Source organism: Diplodia corticola, assembly GCF_001883845.1.
Source record: "Diplodia corticola strain CBS 112549 chromosome Unknown scaffold14, whole genome shotgun sequence".
Classification (NCBI taxonomy): Eukaryota; Fungi; Ascomycota; class Dothideomycetes; order Botryosphaeriales; family Botryosphaeriaceae; genus Diplodia; species Diplodia corticola.
The window spans coordinates 119,464-143,600 of record NW_017971493.1 but is presented as its reverse complement, the minus strand read 5'-3'; the positions used below and the strand labels follow the sequence as shown (position 1 = coordinate 143,600).

Here is a 24,137-nt window from a genome sequence, read left to right as displayed (position 1 = left end):
GCAGATTACGTGTGCTATTGGCTGCTGGACCATGGTAAACGCAAATGTTGAGGAAAACCATCAGGCATTTCCTATATCTGGGTCTCGGTCTATTGCGTCTGGTCGTATGTGCCTTTGACGTTTGATGCTTTGCTCATCAGTTTAGTCCGTTAAGTCTCTCACTCCTTTCGTTATCATTCGCATCGACATCTTCAAGCCTGCCAGCTTTCTTACACGTTCTCATCCCGCCATTTCTGTTTCGCACGAAGCTCGTCGCCCTACCTCGATCACCAAGTCCAACGGCCGTTGATATAGTCACTGTTCCGATTTTTGTGCACTCCGTTTCGCACGGATCCCAAGGAAGTAGGTCGAGTAAGGATCACTGTCGTAGGGGTAGGGACAATTAATCCTGTGACGGGGTGGTCAATTCTCGCTGTCCTTTTGCTTCCCGATGATATCACTGGATTGGCGGGCGTGCCTTATTGCCGCATCAGGCGATACATCTCCGGGTACTCAGCACGCGCAGCATCAGCAGAGCTTCAGCTCGCCCGAACGGAAGCCCCGCAAGCATCAACGACGTCACCACACGCGGGACCACACCAAAGACCATGGCTGGACTGCAACCCCCCTCTAAAACGGTCAAGACCCGCTTCCTAATCATCTCCGACACGCACACCGCACCCCTCGTCGACTCCAGCCAGAATGAGCGGGCGCGCGACAGGGCGTTCCGGGCGCCGCTGCCTGCTGCCGACGTGCTGCTGCACTGCGGCGACATCACCATGATGGGCCACCTGGACGAGTACGAGGCCGCGCTCGACATGCTCGGCGCCATCGACGCCCCGCTCAAACTCGTCATTGCCGGCAACCACGACCTCAGCCTGGACGAGGAATTCTACCTGGGCCAGAGCCGCGGCGTACCGTCGGCCTTCACCAACGGCCAGCGCATGCATCGCAAGAAATACGACCCGGACATGCCGCGGAAGGCGAAGGAGATGTGGAAGGGCGAGAAAGCGAAGGCGAAAGGCGTAACGTACCTCGACGAAGGCACGCACCATTTCGTGCTGCAGAACGGCGCGAGGCTGAATGTACGTCTAGTCCATCCTGCTCTGCTCTCACGTGATATTTGCCATTTACTCTGTTTGCTATCTCTTTGGGTTCCTCCGCGTTTGGCTTATAACGAGGAATCTTCTCCAGGTCTACGCGTCCCCGTGGCAGCCCGAGTTCTTCCAGTGGGGCTTCAACTACGACCACGACAATGACCGCTGGAACCCGCCGCACCTCTCCGCTCCAGACGCCGTCAACGTCGCCGTCAACCCGCTGCCTGAGCACTGCCAGCCCGGCGAGATCGATGTCGTAATGACGCACGGTCCGCCCAAGAACCGGCTGGATCTCACGAGCTCCAGGCTCGCGGTCGGGTGTCCGCACATGCTGCGCGCCATAGAGAGGACGCGACCAAGGCTTCATGCGTGGGGCCACATCCACGAGGCTTGGGGCGTTGAGAGAGTCGAGTGGCCAGCGGACCGGGGGAGCAAGACCGACGCCGGGATTGACCAATTAGTGAAGAAGGCTGAGAAATACGCGTTCGCCGGGGCCGACCTAATCAAGGACCGCGCCGCGTTTGTGGACGTCAGCGGGGGTGCAGATGCTCCGTTGAGGCTAGCAGAGGAAACGGTCATGGTTAACGCCAGTATCATGGATCTGTCGTACACACCGAGTAATGCGCCCGTGGTGGTGGACCTGGACCTGGAGTATAACAAGGCGTGAGATTAAAAGAGAAGCGTAGAATAGGGTTTGCAAGAGTTGGGATAGGACCCCTCAATAGAATGTGAGTGCAAAGCAACCATTTCGTTTTGTTTTCTATTTGATTTTTTCTTAGGTGGGGAAGAGGAATACAAACACCGTCTTAAACAAGTTTCCAGAATCAAGTCAGGCCAACTATCGTCTCTTTACTACCCCCTAGGGGAAAGAGGAAAAAGGAGAATGATCGAAACTGTGCCCCTTGCAGAGATGCAAACGCCTTCTCCATACTTCTTGCGGGTCCTTGCAACTATCGAGCATAGTGAAGGCGTGGGCGCTTGCGGAGGCGGGAAGAGCGGCGCTCTTGCAGCGCCTCGTGATCGCTTTCTTCCTCTGGTGAAGCTTCACCGGAAGCTTCATCCGAGCTAGGGGCCTCTACCATCTCCACGTCTTTGTTACCATCCTTGTAGTCCTCGTCCGACGAGTCCTCTTCATCCTCTTCATCCTCTTCATCCTCACCTTCCTCCTCTCCCTCTCCCTCCTCTCCTTCTCCCTCCTCTCCTTCTCCCTCCTCTCCTTCTCCCTCCTCTCCCTCTTCTCCTTCCTCCTCCTCATCATCATCATCCCCGCTCTCCCAATCTCCACCATGCCCCCCACCACCCCGATCTCCCTCCTCATCCTCCTCGTCCTCCTCCTCGTCCTCCTCCTCGTCCTCCTCTTCCTCCTCTTCCTCCTCCCCGTCCTCCCCGTCTTCCCCATTCTCCCCCGCCCGCCTCCTCCGCCTCCTCCCCTTCCACCTCCCCCACCTCTCATACCGCAAGTCCAACAACCCGAGCCGCGTCCTGCCCTCGCCGTCGCCCTCGCGCTCCCACCCCTCCACCCCGACCCACCACTCCTCCGCCTCGCGCGCCCCGCTCTCCACCTCTCTCTCCTCCCGCGCACGCAGCGCGCCGAGCACGCCACTGCCACCGCTACCGCGGCCACCGCTACCGCGGCCACCGCCGCTGCTGACGCCGCTGATGTTGACGCGCACCTGCGGCAGATGGCGCCAGTAGCGCGGCACCGGCGGGCGGCAGACGCCGTAGTCCCATTGGAGCGGGTTGTGCGTGGGGTGGTGGTGCACGCGGCGGCGCTTGCGGAGGAGGGGGCCGGGGTCGCGGAGGTGGTGGTGCAGGATGATGATTGTTGTGGTTGTGGTGGCTGTGGTGGTGGTGGTGTTGTTGTTGTTGTTGTTGTCGTCGTCGTCGTCGTCGTCGTCCGTCGTGTGGGGGATGCTGCTGCGGTCCTCCAGGGCGAATTCGGGGTACGACCATTCGGCGACGGGGTAGCCCATGGGCGCGGCGAGGTTGTCGTCGTAGGTCTCCGTGATGTAGGTGTGGGATTCGATCTGCGGAGGCGAGAGGCCCCGAGGGGGCGTGGGGATCTTAGCTGTGGTTGGGGCTCGGCCGCGGGTGTGCGGCATGGGGAGACGTGCGTGTGTGGGCATGGAGTTACATCTAGGTGTGCGTCACTGGGGTTGCGAGGGACGAATGACTGGTGCTGCGCGGCGGAGGGGGCTTACCAAGTAGTGGAGCAACGCGACGACCGGGTCTGAGACGTTGTCCGAGGCGATCAGGTCGGCGGAGATGAGCTTGCGGCAGTTGGTTGGGAGGATGCCCAGCTCGATGCCTTCTTGCCGCAGTCGTGGCCAGAAGCGGTTGATCCACTTCGTGTACCATGCGTACCACTGTCCCGCCACGTTGTCTCTCGAAGGTGCCGTGCCACGGGCTGCTTTGGTGGGTGTAGGTTCCTTGGCAGACGCAGTTCGTGCGGAGCTCTTGTCCTTGGGGTCGGCACGGGAGGTGTCGATCTCCGGAGCCGGTGGGCGCGGCATGGCTGGGTTGCTGCGCGCGTATGGAGAGCTGGTGGGAATCGGATATGGCGACCGGTAAGGAGAGTTGGCTGGGTTGTTGTACGCGTATGACACTCCTCTGTACATGGGGTTGTTGCCCGTGTATGGAGAACTGGTGGACACTGTGGACTCCAGCTTGTAGATGGGATTCTTGCCTGCGTGCACGGAGTCGGCAGGCACCAACCTGTAGATGGGTTGATCACCCGTGTATGGGGAGTCGGAGGCGATCGGGTACAACAAATGATTATTGGTTCCAGTGCCACGAGTCAAAGTGGATGCCGCGAGCTGTCTGTTTGGTTCAGGTGTGGGTTGGACGTGGGAGGCCATGGTTAAATATGGCGAGGTAAGCAATGAATGAGCGTCGATTCAGAGTGTTTGGTGCAGACACGAAGGCTCCAGACGGTGCTTGCAATATCTGAATGTTGCCACGGCATCCACGCGAGAGAAGCGCGACGCGTATGTAAATACACGGTTAGTTAACAGGTTCGAAATGGCTCATATGTGCTTTCAAGTTCGTGATTGTATGGAATCATAAGATGGGTAGCGGAGAAGCAAGAATGAAGAGTTGAACAATCTGGAAACAGCGCACCAAGATTAATTTGCGAAGTGTTTGATTTTCAACGTGTTCGGAAGCCAGACTGAAAGAGCCAGATTACCGGCAGACAGAAAGCACAGGTAGCTTGGCTACATTGAGAAGCCTTCTGTTGTCATATGGGGGTCTTTTAACCACAACTGATTGCGAGCTTCAACACACCCGTCACACGAAGGGATGAAACTGAGCGATAACGAAGTGCACATAATCGGGTCACTTGGACAGACCTTGTCCAAGAAGCGGCATGGCATCGATGTTCTCAACACCTCCTTCGATGTTCCCATCCTACTCTGTACTTGACCAACCGAATAGCGTCATCACGAGATAGGATAAGGTGAAAAATTAGGTCGCTTTCTTAAAGCCACTGATCGACCAGCGGTTCTCTAGCTCAGTGTGATGCTGATATATACCGCCAATCACTTCCAGGAAGCAGGCCGATCCAGGCTACACCATCCTGGCAGTTTTGGCCAAAACTGGTACTTTGGATGATGGACTTCATCAGGAACCCTTAGGTCAAGCCGCATAAGACAACATAGAAGCGATAATGAAGCATTCGCCTCCATGTTCATTACATTGTAGGACACGAGCGACTGCCAGCCAGGACATACGCCGGGCAATGCTTGGTCCCTCATTTCAGTGTGGAAGCCAGGGAAGTCCAGCGGCCGGAAGAAAGTATGCATCCACTGCTCGAGATTGGCTGGACCTCGAGATGTCTCGAAGCGCTAGAACAAGGAATTTCATAGATCCGGAGACGGCGGCTGCCAGGTTTGCGGTTGCTGAGGAGCTCTCGCGAAAGGCTGGAATGACTTGACCGACTGGGCCAGTGGCTGGCAACACTGCGGGGGCATCTGAACCAGGACGGAGAGGTCGACAATGGTGGTGTCGAATCATTCGTCCTCTTCGACGACTTCTTCGCCGTAATTGGCTTCCAAGGCAGCCTCTTTGCTTTCGTCTATGCCAGCATCCTTCTTCTCCTGCTCCATGTTCTGGGTGACATGGGCATTGACCTCGCTCTGGAGCTCGGACACGGACTGGCGCAGGGCAGAGAGGAAGGCTGTCTTTTCGTCGGTGGCGGGCGCGGCGCTCACGGGCGGTAGGTCGCGGGAAAAGACGGCGGTGCCGTGGGCGGGCGAGGAATAGACGGCGCTCAGGGAGGGCATTTTTGGGGTGGCTGGAGGCGGAGGTGGCGGATGCGGTGGGCTGGGGATGCGGGGCATGGTGGTGAGAGAAAAAGCGCGGCGCCTGGGGCGCCGATCTTACTGCTTTCGCCAGGGCCGGCCTCAGCCCTACGACGACGTACCGCGCCTCTCGCTGCTTCATCTCCGCCGCACGCATTGCCTCTCACTGCTCCAGATCCTGTGCCGCCCTCCCGCACCTCTGCGCCCTCTCTCCGCTCGCGCGCTCCGCTCTTGGCTGTGCCGGACATGGCCTGAGCTGCCCGCGGCACCTACCTATCGATACCCAGCCAGCGCCCAAGTCGCACAGCGCCGACGCCCAGCGGCAGCTCTCAGCATGGCCTCTTCACCCGCCCGCACCGTCCAGCGCTCGCCGCCGCAGCACTCGCAGCCCCGCAGCAGCCAGACGCCCACCTCGCAACACCGCCCCCGCGGCCAATCCACCTCCAACGACGACCAGTCCGACACGGACAGCGACTCCTCGCGCATCACCGCCCTCTCCATCCGCAAGCAGCACACGCACTCGCCCAACACAAACTACCCCCAGAGCACCCCGAGCTACAGCCCGCAGCTGCAGCGGCCCACCGTCGCCCACGTGTCGAGCAATGTGCAGAGCGCCATAAACGAGCTGTCGCGCGACCAACGCCCGCCCGGCGTGCAGACTCCGCCGTCGCATCCCGGCCATCGCCCCCGCCAGCACTCGCAGGGCTTCTTCGAGCCCTCGCTGCCCACCGCCTCGCACTCCAACTCGCCGAGCATGTCCAATTTGTCCGCCTCGCAGATCGCAGCCCAGGCTGCGATGCACGCCCAGCAACACGACCACCAGCTGCACCGAAAGCGCTCCACCACCATACCCGAGCCGGGCCAGAACCTCCCCGCCCGCCGGAAGCCTTCGAGCCCGTCGCCCGTCGTGCCGCCGCTGAACATAAATCCAGGTCTGAGCGTGCCCAGCCAGTATCAGAACGGTGTTCTTGGGGGCCAGAAGAGTGCCGCGACCGCCGCGGCAAATACCGTGTTCCCCAGAAGCCCGCTTGCATCGCCCAGTCCCGAATTCAATGCCCGCCCCATGTCGCCCCAAGTGATGCCCGAGAAGGAAGCGAAGCCCGTCAAAGAAAAGTCCAAGATGAAGCTGTTCTCCAAGCCCAAGAGCATAGGCATCTCCAGAGAAAAGGACATCACCAAAGGGCTGCCTGCCCTCCCTTCGCCCAGTCGCCCCGGCATGTACAGCTCGAGTGCCCTGTCGATGAACCAGTCAACCACCAGCTTGATCGACCACAAGATGCCTGCTCCGTCCTTGTATTCTCTCGCGAATGCCTCAACCTCGACCCTTGTTCCGTCGGATCGCTTGCCCATGTTGCCCGAAAAAGAAAAAGAAAAGGAAAAGGAAAAACACCATCGCCATTTCCTGTCGCGTCAAAAGCACAAGCTCAAGCATGATGATCACATCCTCCCGCTTTCTTCTGCATCTAGCAATTCCAAGCCCACGGATCCAAGCGCGCCCCAGCCGCTCTACAACTTTGCCGCTCCCAACTCGCCTGGCCATTCAAGCACCTTTGCTCAGTCAATGAGCGGTCTGGACCTGAGACACGGCGGCCGAGCCTTGCGTCAGAAGAAGAAGGAAGAAAAGGCTGCAAACGCTCACGCTGCATCTCTTGAGAACATAGAAACAACGTACCGCGAGCGCGATCCCTCGCTTCAGTTGGAGCGTCCCGAATGGCCGGGTACTGCGGGTCTGAGCACATCCGCACCTTCTGCATCTTTGCTTTCGGCTGGGCTTGCTCTAGAAACACCACAGACATCTGTAGCAACCCTTGGTGCCATATTCGGTGTGCCACAAATGACACCAGACGATGCCTGGCCCCTTATCAAGGCGCGCGTTCTTCTGATTTTCGAGGGCGAGGACCCTCGACCGCCAATAGAGGATTTCAATGCCCTCGTCTCGGTCCATCTCCGACGCTGCATACAGCGGCAGGCGCCGACGATTATCATAGAGGATCTCGCTGAGTTGCTGCAGACGGGCTTTCTCTCCCTCGACCAGACGTTGCGACACTGTCCGGATGACCGGCTCGTACCGAAGCTGGTGGATATGTGGACTATCATTCTGTACACGATTCTGCCCTTTGTACAAGCTGTCTTTCTGCCTCTCGACATGGAATTCAAGGGTAGAGGTATCATGAATCCGAAGGAAGCGGCAGGGTTTTGGGGAGCCTCTCTTCCCAACAGGAGCCGTGCAGATTCTGACCAGTCGAGGTCGAAGCAACTCCCCACCATCGGCGAGGAGCTTGACGTTCGGCGCTTGACGCTCATCACTTTCCGTGACATCATCATCCTCCCTCGTAACGACGCGCTTATGGCCATCTTCTCTCGCTTGTCTCTTGAGAACATCAACGCTGGTATCGTGGACTCGCATCCCTCGCCCGACGCGACGAGCCAGGTATCGCACCAAACGTCACCAGCGACATACCCTGCCCGTCCTGGAACTTCGACCAGCCTCGGTGACACGGGCTGGCCGGCCAGCCACAGCATTTCGCATAGCCACAATTCGGCCTCCAACATCCTCGAAAGCACCGCGTCATCCTTTTCGAACCCCTTCACTTCATCGAATTCGCGCAGCCGTGCCACGTCCAACACGTCTGCGGGTTCCTTCCACAGCCTGCCGACCAACGTGCACCTGGCGGGCCACGGGCGTAGCCATTCGAACCCGCAGAACTTCTACAACCATCAGCTGGCACCCCCACCCGCTTCGCCAGTGCCACCGCAGCCGATGGACACGGCCAAGGTCATGGAGACGGTTGCGCGCATGCTCCAGTGCGTTAGCATTCTCATCAGCATTCGGAGCGGCGACGACGCCCAGACAAAGATGGAAAGGCTAGCGGCGGAGCTCAAGTACAACTGGTTCGGCAGAGGGCGGACGGGTAGGAATAGGAGGGGCTTTGTTGGGAGGAAGGGGACGAGTTTAGGGACGCTGGTGAGGGTTGGGGAGGGAGAGTGAATGGGTCCAGGGGTGGGTTTTGGAGATGATGTGGGTGAAGAGGCTCGCGCTGTGCGTCGAGTGAGGGAGAGGATGTGTAAGTGGATGGAAGGGGTTGTTATCTTTTTCATTTTTTGGTGTTATTACTGCTGTTGCAGCTGCGCTGATGATGCCGAGAGATACCCGCAACCGGCGCTTTTGTGTTTCTGTTTTTCAGGTTTGAGATTTGAGGTTTTGCGAATGTAACAACCGCTTGAGCACAGGACTGGAGATTTTTTTTGCTTCTTGGGTTATAGGTCGGGAAAAAATATCGAATCGATTCCCTTGCTGTGGTGCTCAAAGTTGGGCAAACATCATTGTGCTCTTACAGCAAGCGCAGCAGTCGTCCCTCACGATTCGCCATCAAGGTGATAGGCCCCCAAGCGAGGTCGCAGGTCGGTCGACCAAAGGAGATTTTCCGGGGCGATCGGAGATTCTCTCCTTTCTCGGTAAATCTCGTATTATGCTAGGGGGGTAGTCAATCCCAAATCGATTCTGGGTTGATTCTAAATCAATTCAAAATCGAATAGAAGTTGATTCCTTAGTTATTAGTTAGTGATTAGGGTTAGGAGGGTCAGGGTTAGGAGGATTAGGGTTAGCTTTAGGAATCTCCATTTTTAGGTGTTGTGGGTGTTGAGTGTTAGGGGGTGTTGGTATTAGATCGTGGGTGGCGGTGGTAAAGATACCCCCGACCTCGGCGATAAGGCGTTTGGTCGACCGACCTGTAGTCTCCCCCCAAGCGGCAGACCCGATAGCCGACGATAAGCGACGGCATGACATGCGATGCCGCAACCACCAACTACATATACAAGTCCCCTAGCCTTCCCAGTTGCGAACACACCAGTCAAGCGGCGATTTCACAAACCATAGCCTGCTAAAATGGGAAATATTACAATCCTCGGCGCCGGGTAAGTACTCCTTCACTACGTGATACCCCGCAACTCACACTTCCCCACTTCCTCATTTCGCCATGAATTAAATTCCATGCAAGGACTCTGTATATTGACACTTTAGTCCAGCATCACCGGTCTCGCCACGGCATGGATCCTCCGCTCAAAAGGCCACACCGTCACCATCATCGCCCGGGATCTCCCACCCAAAGACGGTCAGCCCATAGACCTCGACACCGCTTCCAAGGACTGGGCATCTCCGTAAGTCATTCTCTAACCGTTTAACGACCCATCTCCACCGTCCCCACCTACCATCTCCTGCGCACATCCACCAAGAAAACAAAGAAGCAGCAAAGGAAAAGAAAGAAATTTAAAAAAAAAAAAACATGTCACAATAAAAACCAAACCAACTAACCACTTCGCCCGGGGCGCCACCCACCAAAACAGCTGGGCCGGCGCCTTCTACATGCCCGACATCAACACCACCCCGCAGCAGCGCCGCATGCAAGCCCTCACCCTCCCGCACCTCTTGCGCCTCGCCGACGCCGATGCCGCATCATCATCCACGAACAGCATCAACAACAGCAGCAGCAGCAGCATCCGCCGCATCCCCATCGACGACATGCGCGACGACGGCGCCCGACTCGCCGACGTCTGGTACGCGGCGCACGTGCCGGGCTTCGCGGCCATGCCCGCCGCGGAGCTGCCGGCCGGCTGCACGCTCGGCGTGCGCTGGCAGACGGTGGTGCTGCAGCCGGCGGTGCTGCTGCCGTGGCTGAGGGCGAGGCTGGAGGAGGAGGGGGGGGAGTTGGGTGGCAGGCCGGTGAGGTTTGTTCGGCGGGAGGTGCGCAGTTTGGAGGAGGCGGTGGGTGCGGTGGGTGCGGCGCCGTGCGACGTGCTGGTTAACGCGGCGGGGAACGGGGCGAGGGACCTGCTGCTGCCCAGCAGCTCGACGTTTCCTGCCGGAGATGGCAACGGCGGTGAAAAGGCAAAGATGCAGCCCGTCCGCGGGCAGACGCACGTGGTGCGCACGGGCTGGGACCGCGTCTTCATGCGGCAGGGGTCGCAGTACACGTACTGCATCCCGCGGCTGGACGGCACGGCCGTCGTCGGCGGCGTCAAGGGCGCCGGCGCCGACGACGTCGACCCGCGCGTCAGCGAGGACCAGCGGACCGACATCTTCGGCCGCGTCGGCGACAACCTGCCGCACGTCTTTGCGGCTTTTCCCGCCGACTTTGACGTCGTGAGGGACAATGTGGGTTTCAGGCCGGGGAGGGAGGGCGGGCCGAGGGTGGAGAGGGAGGTGGTGGGGGACACTGGGTTGAAGGTCGTGCATGCTTATGGTGAGTTTTGATTGTTCTGTTTCTTTGTTTTTGCTTTTTCGTGTTCGAGCTAAACTGAGGACTGTGCTAGGTGTCTCGGGCAGTGGCTATGGCTACAGCTTCGGGCTGGGAGAAGTCGTAAGCGAGATGGTAGACGAGTTTTTACTCGATTCTCCATCAAAGGCAAAGCTATGAAGAGCGTGTGCTGAAAACCAAAGAGACGTAAACGGTCACACATCAACTGCAGGAAAAAAAACATAACAATCGACATTGACCGAATAGTTCTTTATTTGATTCGTCGTAGTGTGAAGTATTTATTATCAATAACACATTATGCCATCTCATCCATTCGATCCCCTACCCATCCCGTCTTCCATCTCTCATCTAGGGCACTCCCATCCTCCCTTAACACATCTCCCTCACTCATCCAGCAGCAGCACTCCGTTCCCATCGCTTACAACCAGGCGAGCGCAGCAACGACGCCGCCAACGGCAACGCCGGCAGCGGCCTCGATCCTGCCGGCAGCACCGGTGTAGCTGGAGGGGGTGGCGGCCGCAGTGGGAGTGCCAGCAACGGGGGTCATGACGCCCTTGGGGGTGGTGATGGCAGCCATGGTCGACGAAGAAGCGTGCGCCGTGGAAGAGGACGAAGAAGACGAAGAAGACATGTCCTTGGCGGAGCTCATGGCCGCAGAAGACGAAGCCGCCGCGGCGCTGCTGCTGCTGCTGCTGCTGCTGACGACGACGGCGGCGCTGGAAATGCTGGGGGCAGCAGTGACGCTGGGGCTGGCGTAGGCGGCGGCGGACGACGACGCGGCGGCGGCCGAGGTGGGCGTGGCGTCCGGGCCGTAGCCGGGGAGGTAGTCGGGCGAGTAGGTGGCGGTGCCGGCGTAGGCGGCGCAGCCGGGGACGGTCGTCTTGGGCGGGGCGCGGCCGCCGCCGCAGTCGAGGAAGGAGCAGATCTCGCCGCTGCCGGGCACGTACCAGATCAGCGACGCGCCGCCGTACGCGACCGTGGCCGACGAGACGCAGCCGGCCAGGTCGGTGCGGCCGAGGGCGCCGCTGGCGGCCAGGAGGGCCGTGGCGAGGAGGGTGGTGCTGGTGGTGCGCATCTTGCTTGGTGGTTTTTGTTGTGGTTTGTTGGTTGTTGGAGGTTGTTGGGCAACGAATGTGGGTGTCAGCAAGGTTGCTGTATATATGATTCAAAGAAGGACTGGAGTGATGAGAGAGCTCAAAGACCGTCGACGACCGGAACGAAAGACGTGTGGTGCTTCGAAAAAAGAGACCCCAGCAGAGCAACCGTCTCAGTCTTTTATATACAAGACCAACCTACTCGTCGACCGGCCGGCTGAATCCTTCGCGCGCGCTTGTGGTCTGGTGACAAGGCAGCAGCCACCAACTCGCCTCCATTCCGCCCTGCTTCTCCGCATGCTCATCTCGGCCCACGCCAATGCGGCAAACGCCACCACCGCTCCTCTCGCGACGGCGGCAAAGGCCGGCAGCCAAAGACGAGGCCGCGGCTGCACATAAGCTTCGACACAGACGCGCCACAGCCATCCTTCTCCATGCGCCGGTGATGTGAGAGGCTCACGTCCAGCCCGCAGCGCCGTGTCCAATTTCCAGCTCGTCTTGGCCCGGCACGGCGAACCACGCCACGGCCCGAGAGGCTCGCGAAAGCGAAGAGAGAGAGGCCATTCCAAGCATTGAGGCGCCGCGGGAGAGAGCCGGATTAATGGCTCAGGGGAAAAACCGTTCCTGGCCACGCCTGGATGCTGTCTGTGGCGTGCCGGGGGCCGAAACGCCAATAGACGCACCCGCGCTAGCACCGCTGCTCCATCGCTCCGGCTATATCGCGAAACATACCCCGAAGCGAACGAACCTCGAGGCCTGCAAAGAAGCGACGCCGAAGATGCGATGGTCATGTAGACTGATGCGCGTGCGTTGGTGCCGGGTGGACACGACGACGAGGGTGATGTGGACGAGGAACTTACGGAGCAGGCCCATAGGAAAAAAAAAAGCTTATGGAATAAGCTTACCCAGCAGCAACCACGCCCCTGTCTCTGCCCCCTGCAGCCCGCAGATACGACGGCGATCACCACTCATCGCTCTCGTCCCGAACCCGAACCACGTCCGTCACGACCTGGCAGATCGCCATTCGGCAGACCGAGCGAAGAAGAAGCCTGGCGGTAACTTCCATCACATCGTCGGCAGTAGTAGTCGTCCGAGGCAAACGAGCTGAATCCTTCCGGAACGGGCGGCGCCTTTTGCTCCACTAATGGGGTTGAGATCAGCATATTTCTCTGCCTCTGACTTCCCTCTAGCCTGTTCCTCTTGATCAGTGCCCATGTCCACGAGGTGATCCATCCAGCCCTGTTCGGTTTTGTTCTGCGCCATTCCGAAGCCCAAGACAAAACGCCACCATCAGCAAACAGAACGAGCAGGCCGAGACAGCAATAAAAGAAAAACTTTCATTTCTACATCGCCCCATGCTGGCCTTTTTCTCTCTTTGAACAATAGATGCCGCGTGAACCGTACTTACTCCTGTGTGATCCCACCTACCCATCCTCCCTAGTTGCACAATACCTCTGCAATGCCCCCCTCACTGCCGTATTAATCAGTCATCCAAAATACATAAATATATTCTTCCTTTCCCATGCCCTTCTCTGTCCTTCTCTTCTTCTTCTTCTTCTTCTTCTTCTTCTTCTTCTTCTTCTTCTTCTTCTTCTTCTTCTTCTTCTTCTTCTTCTTCTTCTTCTTCTTCTTCTTCTTCTTCTTTGCGCCTAGATAGCATATCCACCCTCCTCCTGCTCCCCCGCGCCCATCGAGCCATCCGAGCCCGTCGAGGCCCCGTACACCCTAATCGGCACGGCAACCTCGAAGCTCTCGCAGTTCAGCCTCTCCACCGCCGCCAGCACCGTGCCACGATCATCGCTCGCCATCTCCTCCAGCAATGCGCCCGCCCCTCCCCATAATTCTGCGAGCTGCTGCTGCTGCTGCTGATGATGATGATGCTGCTGCTGCTTCTCCATGACGGGGGTGCTCGCAACGCTGTTGTTACGGCTGTTGTTGCGGCTATTGTAAGCGCTGGCGGCGGTGCTGCCGCGACCATGGGCGGCGGCGGCGGCGACCCTCGGCGTGACGAACTCGACCCTCAGCTTCCACTCGAGGCTGACGCCGCTGGTGATGAACTCGGGCGTGGCGTTGGGCGGCACCGTCGGCGCGAAGCAGACGCGCCGCGCGAACAGCGCGTTCTCGGCGAAGCTGGCGTGCACTTTCCGCGTGACGCGGTGGATGCTCGCGCCGCTGCGCAGCGCGATGGCCGGGTCGACCCTCTCGCTCGACTCGAGCGTCACCGCGATCCCGTACACGGGCACCTCGGCGCTGTCGAACTCGATGACGGCCGAGATGGTCTCGCCGAGCCGGAACGCCGGCCGCGCCAGCCTGATGACCGCCACCCGCCGCCCGTTGCGCGCGATCTCGAAGCGGTTGGTCGACGCGCTCGACGAGGAGCTGGTGTTTGAGCGGAGGATGGCAAAGTCGATCGCCTCCTTCATCGAGTTGACCGGCATCTCTTCTACGGTGGAGCGGCGGCGGCGGTATTCTTTGGGCGCTTCCGTCGGCGAAAGAAGGCTTCCGTTCGGATCGCGTTTCGCCGTCTCGAGCAGATTCCGCACATAGTTTTCGAATTCGGCCTGGGCTTGGCTCGCCTCACCGTTTGTCCTCCTGCTGACTGGAGTGTTCGGTATTAACTGAGCTTTGGAGTCCTCGACGATGCTGGTCGTAGCCTGGTCGCGCAGTAGTATATATGGAGACATCAAATCGTGTCCGAGGATCTCGCCGTGGTCTGCGCAGAATCAGCATCCAGAGTCCTGTGCCTTGAACCATGGCACACTTACTGGTAACGCTTCCAAAGACCCGGAAAGGCACGGTCACGCTCCTTACCGCTCTTGCCGAGCTGCCGGGTCTTTGCGTTCCGATGTTTAGATGGTAATTCACCTTCATTGCCCTTCCCTTGTGTGTCGGCGGTAGTCCTCTCGGTAGTGTGAATGTGTACGTGTAACTCTTTTCCTCACCTGGCGCCAGCTTCAAATCGACAAAGAGAATGCTTTGCGGTGTGCTCAGCAGCGGAACCGTCTTTGCACTTGCGACGGATCGCATCTCACGGATGCTGCTGGGCTCGGCACCGCCCAGGAGACCTCCGATCGACTCTCCAAGATTAGACCAGCCAAGCGCACCGAACAGGCCGCTGTCGCGCTTTGTTCGTTCGATGCCGACAACACCGCCGCCTCCTTGGCCTCCCATTACCCCTTTCCGTTTGACTTCCTCGAATGGTCCCTGGTTGATGAGAGATCCATCGAGGGTAAATGAGCCCATGACTTGGGCATAGCCCATCATTAACACTTCGGGTTTGTCTTGTAAGCGTGGGTGTACTGGGGCGAGATTGGAAGGTTTGCGATCCTGCATCAACTTGGGAAGAAGGCGAGCGGTTGGGCGTGATATGTACTCGGACGCCAATGTTTCGGTGGAGTTGTTGCTGACGGTGTAAAACTCGCCGCTGCTCCGAGAGCTGCCTCCGTTCATGCTCGCACCTGATATTATCCTAGTGACCGGTGATGGCTGCAGTTTTTCCCGTGGCGGCGCAATCTCTTCCGGACTCCTCGTTAGGGAGTTCCCTGAAGACGGAATCAACGACGCATTCCTTGTTCGAGGGATGCTGAACGTGTCATCCGCCGGAGATATCTCCAAAGCAGGGCTCATCTCCCCAAGAGCCGAGCTGGGCTCAGGCGACGTTGGAGGGAACTTGAAGTTTCCCAGCGACGGTTTCCTGGTTTCGTTGGCCACTGGCGTGCCCGGCGCAGTACTGTGCTTCGATGTCCGTCTGCTCGGTCTTGGCCGTGTCGGGACATTGAAATCCGTCTGTGATCGGCCCAGAGGGGGCGGCGATGTGCTAAAAAACGGCGAGGGTTGCAGCGAACGAGTATCTAGTTGAGGGGATAGTCAGCACCGACGCGTCTCTGCGATGCACCGAGAGGGCGGACTTACTGTTGGGGCCGCCTGAACTTCCGCCGCGGGGCGAAACAACTTGCAGACTCGTGCTCCGTCCATGTCCTCTGGCCGGGCGTTTGGGCGCGGCGGCGCTTCCGGAATTGGTGATTGTACCGTTAATGGCATCACTGTGAATAGACATTATCGACAGGGACCTGCCGTGGGTGTGGACGGGCGTAGTGGTGCCATTGGGGGCATTGCTGGCGGCGGACGGCGACGGCGGGACGGCCGGAAAATGCGGAGTGGTCAAGCTGAGAGCTGGACGGTGACCGCGGGCTCTCCCTGGTGGCGCGGCGCTCTGAGCCCCTTGCGAGCTGAAGGCGACATCGTGTAGCGACGAGTTCTTGCTCGCGGACGGCTGGACTGACGACGGAATGCTCGGGGCGATGGAGGGAGCGACGGACTGGGCGACGGAGGGAGCGCGCACCGGGAGGGGCTTTGGGCGCGAGCGCTCAGGATGCAGGAGGCGGGGGTCGCGGCTGGACGGGTGCTGAGGGGTGCGCTCGGCGGCGGGCTTGGTCGAGGCGACGTTCTTGAAGGTGATGGTGCACTGGACGTCTTCGCCGGCGAAAACGGAGGGTTCCTTGAAGCTGACCGACACGCGTATCGGGGTCGTCTTGGTGCTGGTGGTGGACATTGCGGAGATGAGGGAGCTCCTCCGCGCACGGGAGCTCTAGGTCATGAGAGTACGGGCGATGATCGGCCGTGCTGAGAAGTCATGCTGAGCGGCCATGCGAAGCCAGAACTGGGACGTCGACAAGGCTTCGAGCACAGGGCGCGCGGCTGTCCAGTGCGGATGGCCAGGCGACGGAGGTGTTGCGGAGCTCGAGCGACCTGGCTGGACGAGCGCGCGCTATGCGTATGCCAAGGAGCCTTCCCCTTCCGACGGCACTGGTGACCGCGCCGCCAGCCGTGGCGCCATTGCCGGCCTACAAGTACACTATATCACTGCTATCTACAAAATTCGGTCGCTCCAGCCGCCGACGTCGCCGTAGTCGACCCCAGCGCCCCTTGGTCGCGAGAAGTCCGACACTGAGCCGCTCGGCTCATCAGACTGCTCGCGCCAGTCGCTTCGCTTCAGTGCCTTCTTCTTCTTCCAAGCCGGCATATCTTCCTTGGAGTGCACGCTGCCCACGCCCTTCACCCTCCACTTCTTGGGAGGCTTCATGCCCTTCGCCACTTGTGCCTCCCAGATCTTCTCGCCACGCTTCTCCCAGCGTTTCATCCGCTCCTCCTCCTGCTCCTCGCTCGGCCGCCATTTGGACCTGAGGATCCTCCGTATCGCCTCGGGGCTGACCTTGAATTCGTCGGCCAGTACTGGAGTCGAGAACCTCCCGGGATCTGATTTGTGCAGCGTCCTGATGCCTTCCATCGCATCTGGCGACAGCTTCTTGCGTGGCTGCCAGCCCTCCTCCCCAAACTTCTCCTTCAGCGCTTCCTTCTGAATCCTCCAAGGTTCCAGCTTGATGGAACTTTTCCTTTTTACCTCGTCGTACGCGGTGACCCTGGGGTAGCCGCCTTTCACCACGATCTCCGCAACGGCTTTCGGAGCGACCGTCTTCTTCTCCGAATGCTCGCCTGAGCTGGCACCAGCCTCCTCACTGCCCCCCTGCTCTCTCTTCTGCGCTCTCTCCAGCGCTCTCTCCAGCTTTTTCCTCTCCTTCCTCGCCTTCCTCCCCGGCTTCGCTTCTTTCTCCGCCGGCGTCCCAGACAGGCCTCCAGTCAACTTCCATATCTTAGCCTGCAAATCCTCTTCGCGCGGGCCTTGGGTCAATCCCAAATCCGCGCGCAACTCGGCCAGATCGGGATCCGCGGCCACGTCCGCACTTCCGACAACATGGCTTTCGTCGCTTGTAGTGATGGCGTCCACCTCGCCGTGCTGGTGCGGCGTCGTGACGCTCGGCTCGGGGCTCAGGTTCGACGGCACGATAGCGTCTCGCGAGCTGTGATTCTCGGCCGCAGCGCCATCGCCATGCCTGATGTCGGGCAAGCGGAAGGAGGGGTCGGGAGCTCGAAGCGCGGGCCGTGTGCTGAGAGCTCTCGGGCGGGCGTGCTGGCGCAGCGGTGGCGGTGCGCTGGTGGGAGGCAAGCGGCGAGGACGCAGGAGGAGGGTGTTTGCGGAGTTGAGGCCACCCACACTCTCAACAAAGAGGCTGAGAGCCCGACGCGAGCATGCAGGGCAAGCCATTGGAGGTTGTGGTGTCGATGACAACGGGTGTTGGTAGGTGGTGATGCAAGCCGCTTTGCGCCAGCAAAAGTGCTCGATGATTTTCGGGCGCATGACTCGCGTGGCCTGCGGAGCCTTGCCACCCTTGCACATACATCAAGCTTGCCATGACGTCTATTGAATTTCCGCCTCTACCGCCCGTCTTGGCTGACAGCCTGTTGCCAGACTCGTGTACGCAGCCACCAAAGCGCAAGGAGACTATCGGCGAAAAAGGAAGAACAGGGAGAGTAACGACTACAGGAACAAGCCAACGACGCCGCTCACAGCCTTGAACGACAGGTACATGCCTCCCGCAACGACAACGCCCGCGTACAGCAGCCACCGGAGGTTCCTGAACTCGACATCATACTCCTGGTCGAGGGTTGCGAGCTCCGTCTGGCCCAGCTGGGTCATGATGGCATACTCAGGCACGTACTTGAAGTCGAAGTGCGTCGTCTTGCCGTCGAGCCCCCACTTGCTCTCGATGATGTACTTCCAGAAGATGTCGCGCGTGACGGCGTTCTTGTACCGGTCCCAGCTGGGGATGGAGCGGTACGTGTAGTTCATGGCCATGAAGAAGACGCACTGGCCCGCCATCAGCGCCCAGTAGTACAGCGACGGCCGCGGCAGACCGAGGGCGTCGCCGAGCTCGTTGCCGTTGAGCCAGCGCGCCCCGGCCACGAGCATGTCGGCGCTCGCGTAGGCCGGCGGCTGGTCCTGCAGGCTGCGGATGATGTTGTTGGCCAGGATCTTGGACACGTCTGACGGCCGGATCTCGTTGAGGTACAGCGTCTCCATCAGCGCCTTCGCCTTGGACGGCGTGGCGAAGGCGTCGGTCGGAGAGCCGACGACGTGTCCGATGTACCGCCACAGCGCGATGTAGTCGGCCGCCTCCTGCTCGCGCACGAAGATGCCCTGCCGCGGCCAGCTCAACCAGATCAGCGTCCCGGAGAAGACGGAGATGGTGGCCATGCTGTCGAGGTCGTTGATCGGGACTCCGTACTCCTCGACGCTGTAGTACTCGGGCCGCGTCTCGGCGAGCTTCAGGATGCGCTGCCGCACCGCCGCGTGCAGCAGCCGCACGCGGATGCTGCTCGCCCAGCCCTCTCCCCCCGGCTGTATGCCTTCCAGCGTCCGGGTGCACTGCAGGATATGCTGCGTCGTCTCGAACAGCCGCCTGCGCGCCACCTTGGTGCTAAAGCCTCCTGTGCGCGCCAGAGTCTCGACCACGCGCGCCGCGCCCATGCCGCCGAGCAGCGACTGGTACGCCAGCCCGGTCAGAGCGGCACTGCCGTATCTGTAGAAGACGTCTTGCCCGCGCTTGATCTGCTCCCAGTCGACCCAATCCGGGACTGTGTTGACTTCTTTCCACAGCTCGCCCAGCTTCTCGTCTTTATCGGCGTTGTCGCGCAGTAAGGCGTACAGATCTCGGTGCGGCGGACCCTCTGGCTTCTGCGGATTCTTGTCGTCGCCTAGCGATCGATCCTTCTCTTCTGGCGCTTCGGCCGTTTGGTCCATCTTGGCTGCCACAGGTCGGCCGCTTTGCCGGGGAAGTGCATTCTGCGGTGGTGGCGAGATTTCGTTCAAGCGTTGGAGACACTGCTCCCCCAGAACGTCGTAAGAATGCTTTAGCGGAAGTGTTTGCTCCTCCGTGAGGTGCTCAGGAGTCAGTTCGATGGTGAGTCCCCATGCTCTGCATCTGGGTCAACGGCACGTCTTTGGGTGCAGTTGGGCGGACACGTACGATCGAGTGTTTTCGGTGCGTCGTCTGAACGGATTCGGCCAGGCCATGATGGGGAGAGAGCTCAGAGATTGGAAAATAAGTGAAGTGTCCAGGATATCATCTACAATAAAAGGTAGTAGTACGTACATTGGAGCGGATATCGGCTCCTAAAGCAAGAATGAGCTAATGCGGGCACAGCGTCATGAGTCGATGATCATGCCCGCACCTGCGCCGTTGCAGCGGGGTAGGCCGATGGACATGATTCGTCGCTCGGCTCTTGCTGAATTGGCACATGCGGTCCAGTGCAAGGGGAGGCGACGTAGCTATCTCAATCCCGAGTGCATGTCGCGCGAGCCGTAGGAACATGATTTGTCTGGGGAAGTGGCAGGGGCGGCCTGGCTTGCGATCGACGCGGGGCTCTGGGCCTGCAGCTCTACCACCATCCCGCTCTTCCTCTCTCACATGATACTACTCCGGGTGTCACCGGCGCGCCAGATCAACGGTGGCTGCTTTTCTGCATGCTTGCATGACCTGCTGTCTGGGATCTCGCTCGAATCAACACCAGCCTTCGCCTTGCTTTGCCGGCTGACCATGCAGCCCCACTAAGATTCTCGCCAGACTCTGCGGGGTTGCAAAACCACACGCCTCCGCGCATTGTCCTGTTGTTATTGGACGGGTTAAGTATTAGATTTAACGGTCATGTTTAGTTGCGACAGTAGAGCTCCTCAAATGCTCAGCCCCAGATTCCACAACCACGAGTCCTTTGGTGGTGAACACTAATCGTTCACCGCCGTAGACGGTAGAAACATTTGCAAACATATTTAATATAACCACCATATCCATGTAGAGCTTGACTAGCAACAAAAGAGGGGATGTTATTGGACCAGCCTTGAAGTCCATGGCTTCGTACATGGGAGGTTTTCGTGATGTCACTTTACCCCATCACGAATCAAGTGTCGGCATAACCAAGTGTATAGTATACCTTTAGGTGCTAGCTTATTCTCTTGAGGCTATGAGACAAGGTCTGTATGTCGAAACCAATACATCCACTGAGTTTGCTGTTGCCTGAGACAACAAAGATGCCTTTCCATGCACAGTAATGCGTTTGTTGCTGCTCCCGCATCCAATTCCTCATGGCTATCTACAACGGTCCAACAAACGCGAGGGCCTTCCTGCTCCTGCGAAAGTCCCAGACCTCTAAAACAAGATCGCTCTTAAGGTCAAAACCCTTCCAAAACCTCGACAGGAAAGCAGCGGAACTACGAAATAGTTACCGACAAAGCTAGCCAGACCGACGCCATGGACAAGAGTACCGAGCCCACACCCATGGACATCGACGACCCCAGTATACTCTCCCATACCCTCCCCTCTCAAATACTAATGATGATTTGAAGCTGACCTTTTCACCTCCCCCACCCGCAGGCCCCTCCCCGACCGCTGCAACCCGCCTCTGCCACAGCTGCCACGTCTCCGAGTTCGTCCTCCCCTGCCCTCTCTTCCACTGCACCAGGTGCAAGCAAACCCTCTACTGCTCCCGCACCTGCCAACACGCCGACTGGAAGTCCCACAAGAAGACCTGCGACAAGAACAGGGCTGCCGCTCGCAATAACAACAAGAACACTCCCAGTCCCAATCCTAATCCCACCCACGACGACAACAACAACCCCAACCCCAACGCAGACCACAACGACTTCCCCTTCGCCACGCGCACCACCCTCCCCTCCATCCTCCTCAAAACCTACCTCCTCCGCCTGCACGACGAACACAACCTCTCCAAACGCCTCCACCACAACAACCACCTCCAACCCCAACCCCAACCCCAACCCAAACCACCCACCGACACCCTCCTCTCCCCCCACGGCAACCCCCTCCACGACTACCGCCGCTTCCTCGACCGCGCCGAAGCCGCCGCCGCCGCGGGCGCGCTGGCGCTGCCGACGTGGTACTGGAGGCATTGCCGGACGGATCGAAAGAATAATGGCGGCGCTGGCGGTGATATGAGCGACATGCGTCGTGCGTGCGAGCGGCTGGCCAAGTACGGAGGCGTGGTCGAAGGGGAAGAGGTGCTCAACTTGTTCGAGAGCGGGGAGGACGTGGCCGCGGGGCAGTTCGGGCTGGGTCGTGATGGGGCGGCGATGGAGGAGGCGTTGAGGGGGTTGGCGGTCAAGATTTGTGGGAATGTGGTTGTGTGAGGAGGAGGGGAGGGAGGAGGGGGGTGTTGTGGGGAGCGGGGGGTTTTGTGAAGAGTAGGGAGTAGTGTGTTGCTGGGAGAATCTGCTTGATGAGGCCATTGTATCAGGCCATATCTGACTCTCCATGGTAGGGCTCAAATTTTGTGATCGTCTCGCCATCAAGTTGTGTCTGCGGTGGTTTCCTTATGGTGATATAACACAGGATGTCGGTGCTCTGGATAAGGAAGATTCGCTTCGAAGGGTCAACGGCAGCAAAGTAGTAGTGATTCCTATCCATGATGATGTGATGCCCATGTGTAACGCCATCCCCCGAGTGCCCAGCCATTTTGTGCAGGAACCCATGCTTCTCTACTGAAATTTAGTCGTACTGAAACAGTTTGTGAATTGATACGGCTTAAAAGTCGATATCAATACCCATGAGGTGGCTACAAGGAGGTCAGTTGATGAAAGTCAAGAGATGTCGAGTAGAAGCTGACCTTTCGTATAAACGCATGAACTTAGCAACAAATCCCTCCAGATGGAATATGACTTTCTGTTATTGGTATCAACATATTGACAGTTCTTTCTCACACATATCATTGTAGACGAAGACTTACGCTTCCCATTTTTATCCTGTGCTCGTAGAACGCGCTCCACTTGACCACGTCCGCCCGCAGCTCGTCGTCGCAAAGGGGGATCAGCTTCCACGTAAGTGTCTGCCAGAACGGATCAGCTTGGATCAACAAAAGTAGTGAGCTGACGAAAGCTGCACATCCATACCTTGATGATTGTAGTTGGCGGGATGCAGTGGGTAAGCAGGTCGTAAAGTTTCGCGCGAACCTGCATAATACGTGCGGGCGAGCGCTCCTCAACAATATCTTTCGCAATCTCACCAATGAGTACTTCCCAGTCTGGCGGAGGGATCGGTGTGTTCTCCGTGACGTTTTCGCTACCAATTGGTCAGTAATCTCTTCTCTTCCCTTAGCTTCAGGAGAGGAGAGCGACACTCACTTCTGCGCATGAACCGCCTCAAACATCAGCAACGCTTTCCTCAAGTTCCTACCGCACTCCCTCGCAATCTTCTTGTTCAGTTCCTCATTCTCCTTCCAACCTTCCTTCTTCCCTGCCACCTTCAACGCGTCCACAATATCCTCTTCCGCCGGCGCCGCCACTCTCACAAGAAGCGTCCTACTCCTGATGGGTGCAATGATGTTGCTCGTACTCTCCGCCAAGAGGATCAACCTCAGGTTCGGGCTGTACTTCTCCATCGTCCTCCTCAGCGCGGCCTGCGCATCCCTCGTCAAATGGTCCGCCTCATTGACGACGACGACCTTGAACCGTTGTTTCGCCGCCAGGTCGACCTGCTGCGTCTGCGCGACCTCCTTCAGCAGATCCTGCACGACGACGCGATCGTAGTTGCCCACATCCGACGGCGTGATCTCCAGGTGGTAGTTGGACGCGACGATGTTGAACTCGAGCTTGCGGTTCGACGACGTTTGGAAGACGCGGCTGTCGATTTTGATCTTCTCCACGCCTGCGCCGTACAGTTCTTTGAGCGTTGCTACGATGCGCGTCTTCTTGCCCGCGCCGGACGGTCCGTATACGAGCAGGTGGGGGAAGTCGCCGCTTTGTGCCTGTTGGAGTGGAGAGGCGCAAATGCGCGCGCGCGTCAGTGAGTGCGAACGTATGGTCTGAAAGATTTCATCGAGGCAGGGAAATGTGTGGGGTCGTGACGGTGGCGGCAAAAGTGCTGCCTTTCGGCGGGGGCCTTACGAGGGCGCGGAGACGGTCGGAGAGCTCGTGGTGGTAGGTCAGCGCGTCGAGCGAACGCGGCCGATGCTTGTCTACGAGCAACGCCATGGTGCGAGCGTCTCAATGGTGGGTATTGGAGGATTGTTGTGTAGTTGAGTGTGCGGTGACGACGGAAAGAAGGTATGTGCAGGCGCGCTTCGGGCGACGCGTCGCGCGTGTCACTTTAACGCGCCCGGCCTATGAGATCACATGAAGCCCGCGGCGCGCCATCTTACAACCTCAAAGCGCAACGTCACTTAAAAGCATAGTCATATGCATTTGATGAGAATAAGTATCATCTTTCCGGATTTCCCCTGGACTATCCTGTCCTCCCACCCACCGCCCATTTGTAAATACCACCCGACACAAAAGCTATGCATAGCTATAATCAACGGCCTTCTGGCCCAGCAAAGATATAGTACAAGAACAGCATGCAAGCCGTCAGGTGGGTGCGAAGCAGCTTTTCGTTAGGAGAATGCAACAATGCCTCCCGATTCGGTGATCCGTTCATTGGTGGTTAAAAACAGGAGGTGTGGCCATTCGTCATGACAAGACGTCTCAAACATCTTCCTCTCTTCCCCCGTCCATCTTGTTTTTCGTCGCTT

General features: G+C 58.7%; 11 protein-coding genes across 11 annotated transcripts; 4 read left to right on the top strand and 7 right to left on the bottom strand.

The window, feature by feature from the left end:
• Positions 1 to 587: 587 nt before the first annotated feature.
• Positions 588 to 1,743, top strand: BKCO1_1400045 (ser thr protein phosphatase family protein; the record flags this gene model as incomplete). The annotated part of the gene is made up of 2 exons (XM_020271121.1): positions 588 to 1,064; positions 1,174 to 1,743. 2 exons carry the CDS (start codon positions 588 to 590, stop codon positions 1,741 to 1,743), a joined length of 1,047 nt encoding a protein of 348 aa, XP_020132128.1.
• A 283-nt stretch (positions 1,744 to 2,026) lies between these two features.
• On the bottom strand, positions 2,027 to 3,934 carry BKCO1_1400044 (c6 zinc finger domain-containing protein; the record flags this gene model as incomplete). The annotated part of the gene is made up of 2 exons (XM_020271120.1): positions 2,027 to 3,103; positions 3,278 to 3,934. The coding sequence occupies 2 exons, from the start codon at positions 3,932 to 3,934 to the stop codon at positions 2,027 to 2,029; spliced, it is 1,734 nt and encodes a 577-aa protein (XP_020132127.1).
• Positions 3,935 to 5,086: 1,152 nt separating this feature from the next.
• Positions 5,087 to 5,416, bottom strand: BKCO1_1400043 (ekc keops complex subunit gon7 protein; the record flags this gene model as incomplete). Its single annotated transcript, XM_020271119.1, has 1 exon — positions 5,087 to 5,416. The coding sequence occupies one exon, from the start codon at positions 5,414 to 5,416 to the stop codon at positions 5,087 to 5,089; it is 330 nt and encodes a 109-aa protein (XP_020132122.1).
• Positions 5,417 to 5,711: 295 nt separating this feature from the next.
• On the top strand, positions 5,712 to 8,366 carry BKCO1_1400042 (uncharacterized protein; the record flags this gene model as incomplete). Its single annotated transcript, XM_020271118.1, has 1 exon — positions 5,712 to 8,366. The coding sequence occupies one exon, from the start codon at positions 5,712 to 5,714 to the stop codon at positions 8,364 to 8,366; it is 2,655 nt and encodes an 884-aa protein (XP_020132121.1).
• Positions 8,367 to 9,263: 897 nt separating this feature from the next.
• Positions 9,264 to 10,791, top strand: BKCO1_1400041 (d-amino acid dehydrogenase; the record flags this gene model as incomplete). The annotated part of the gene is made up of 4 exons (XM_020271117.1): positions 9,264 to 9,292; positions 9,404 to 9,535; positions 9,722 to 10,617; positions 10,688 to 10,791. The coding sequence occupies 4 exons, from the start codon at positions 9,264 to 9,266 to the stop codon at positions 10,789 to 10,791; spliced, it is 1,161 nt and encodes a 386-aa protein (XP_020132124.1).
• Positions 10,792 to 11,050: 259 nt separating this feature from the next.
• On the bottom strand, positions 11,051 to 11,707 carry BKCO1_1400040 (siderophore biosynthesis; the record flags this gene model as incomplete). The annotated part of the gene is made up of 1 exon (XM_020271116.1): positions 11,051 to 11,707. One exon carries the CDS (start codon positions 11,705 to 11,707, stop codon positions 11,051 to 11,053), a length of 657 nt encoding a protein of 218 aa, XP_020132123.1.
• Positions 11,708 to 13,205: 1,498 nt separating this feature from the next.
• Positions 13,206 to 16,278, bottom strand: BKCO1_1400039 (intracellular protein transport protein; the record flags this gene model as incomplete). The annotated part of the gene is made up of 4 exons (XM_020271114.1): positions 13,206 to 13,451; positions 13,511 to 14,439; positions 14,492 to 15,577; positions 15,639 to 16,278. The coding sequence occupies 4 exons, from the start codon at positions 16,276 to 16,278 to the stop codon at positions 13,206 to 13,208; spliced, it is 2,901 nt and encodes a 966-aa protein (XP_020132216.1).
• Positions 16,279 to 16,596: 318 nt separating this feature from the next.
• On the bottom strand, positions 16,597 to 17,829 carry BKCO1_1400038 (mitochondrion organization and biogenesis protein; the record flags this gene model as incomplete). Its single annotated transcript, XM_020271113.1, has 1 exon — positions 16,597 to 17,829. The coding sequence occupies one exon, from the start codon at positions 17,827 to 17,829 to the stop codon at positions 16,597 to 16,599; it is 1,233 nt and encodes a 410-aa protein (XP_020132217.1).
• A 273-nt stretch (positions 17,830 to 18,102) lies between these two features.
• BKCO1_1400037 (tat pathway signal sequence) lies at positions 18,103 to 19,638 on the bottom strand (the record flags this gene model as incomplete). Its single annotated transcript, XM_020271112.1, has 2 exons — positions 18,103 to 19,540; positions 19,592 to 19,638. The coding sequence occupies 2 exons, from the start codon at positions 19,636 to 19,638 to the stop codon at positions 18,103 to 18,105; spliced, it is 1,485 nt and encodes a 494-aa protein (XP_020132212.1).
• Positions 19,639 to 20,869: 1,231 nt separating this feature from the next.
• Positions 20,870 to 21,762, top strand: BKCO1_1400036 (mynd domain; the record flags this gene model as incomplete). Its single annotated transcript, XM_020271111.1, has 2 exons — positions 20,870 to 20,915; positions 20,993 to 21,762. The coding sequence occupies 2 exons, from the start codon at positions 20,870 to 20,872 to the stop codon at positions 21,760 to 21,762; spliced, it is 816 nt and encodes a 271-aa protein (XP_020132213.1).
• Positions 21,763 to 21,865: 103 nt separating this feature from the next.
• On the bottom strand, positions 21,866 to 23,601 carry BKCO1_1400035 (replication factor c subunit 5; the record flags this gene model as incomplete). The annotated part of the gene is made up of 7 exons (XM_020271110.1): positions 21,866 to 22,110; positions 22,177 to 22,187; positions 22,239 to 22,294; positions 22,359 to 22,457; positions 22,522 to 22,690; positions 22,753 to 23,375; positions 23,515 to 23,601. 7 exons carry the CDS (start codon positions 23,599 to 23,601, stop codon positions 21,866 to 21,868), a joined length of 1,290 nt encoding a protein of 429 aa, XP_020132214.1.
• Positions 23,602 to 24,137: the final 536 nt, after the last annotated feature.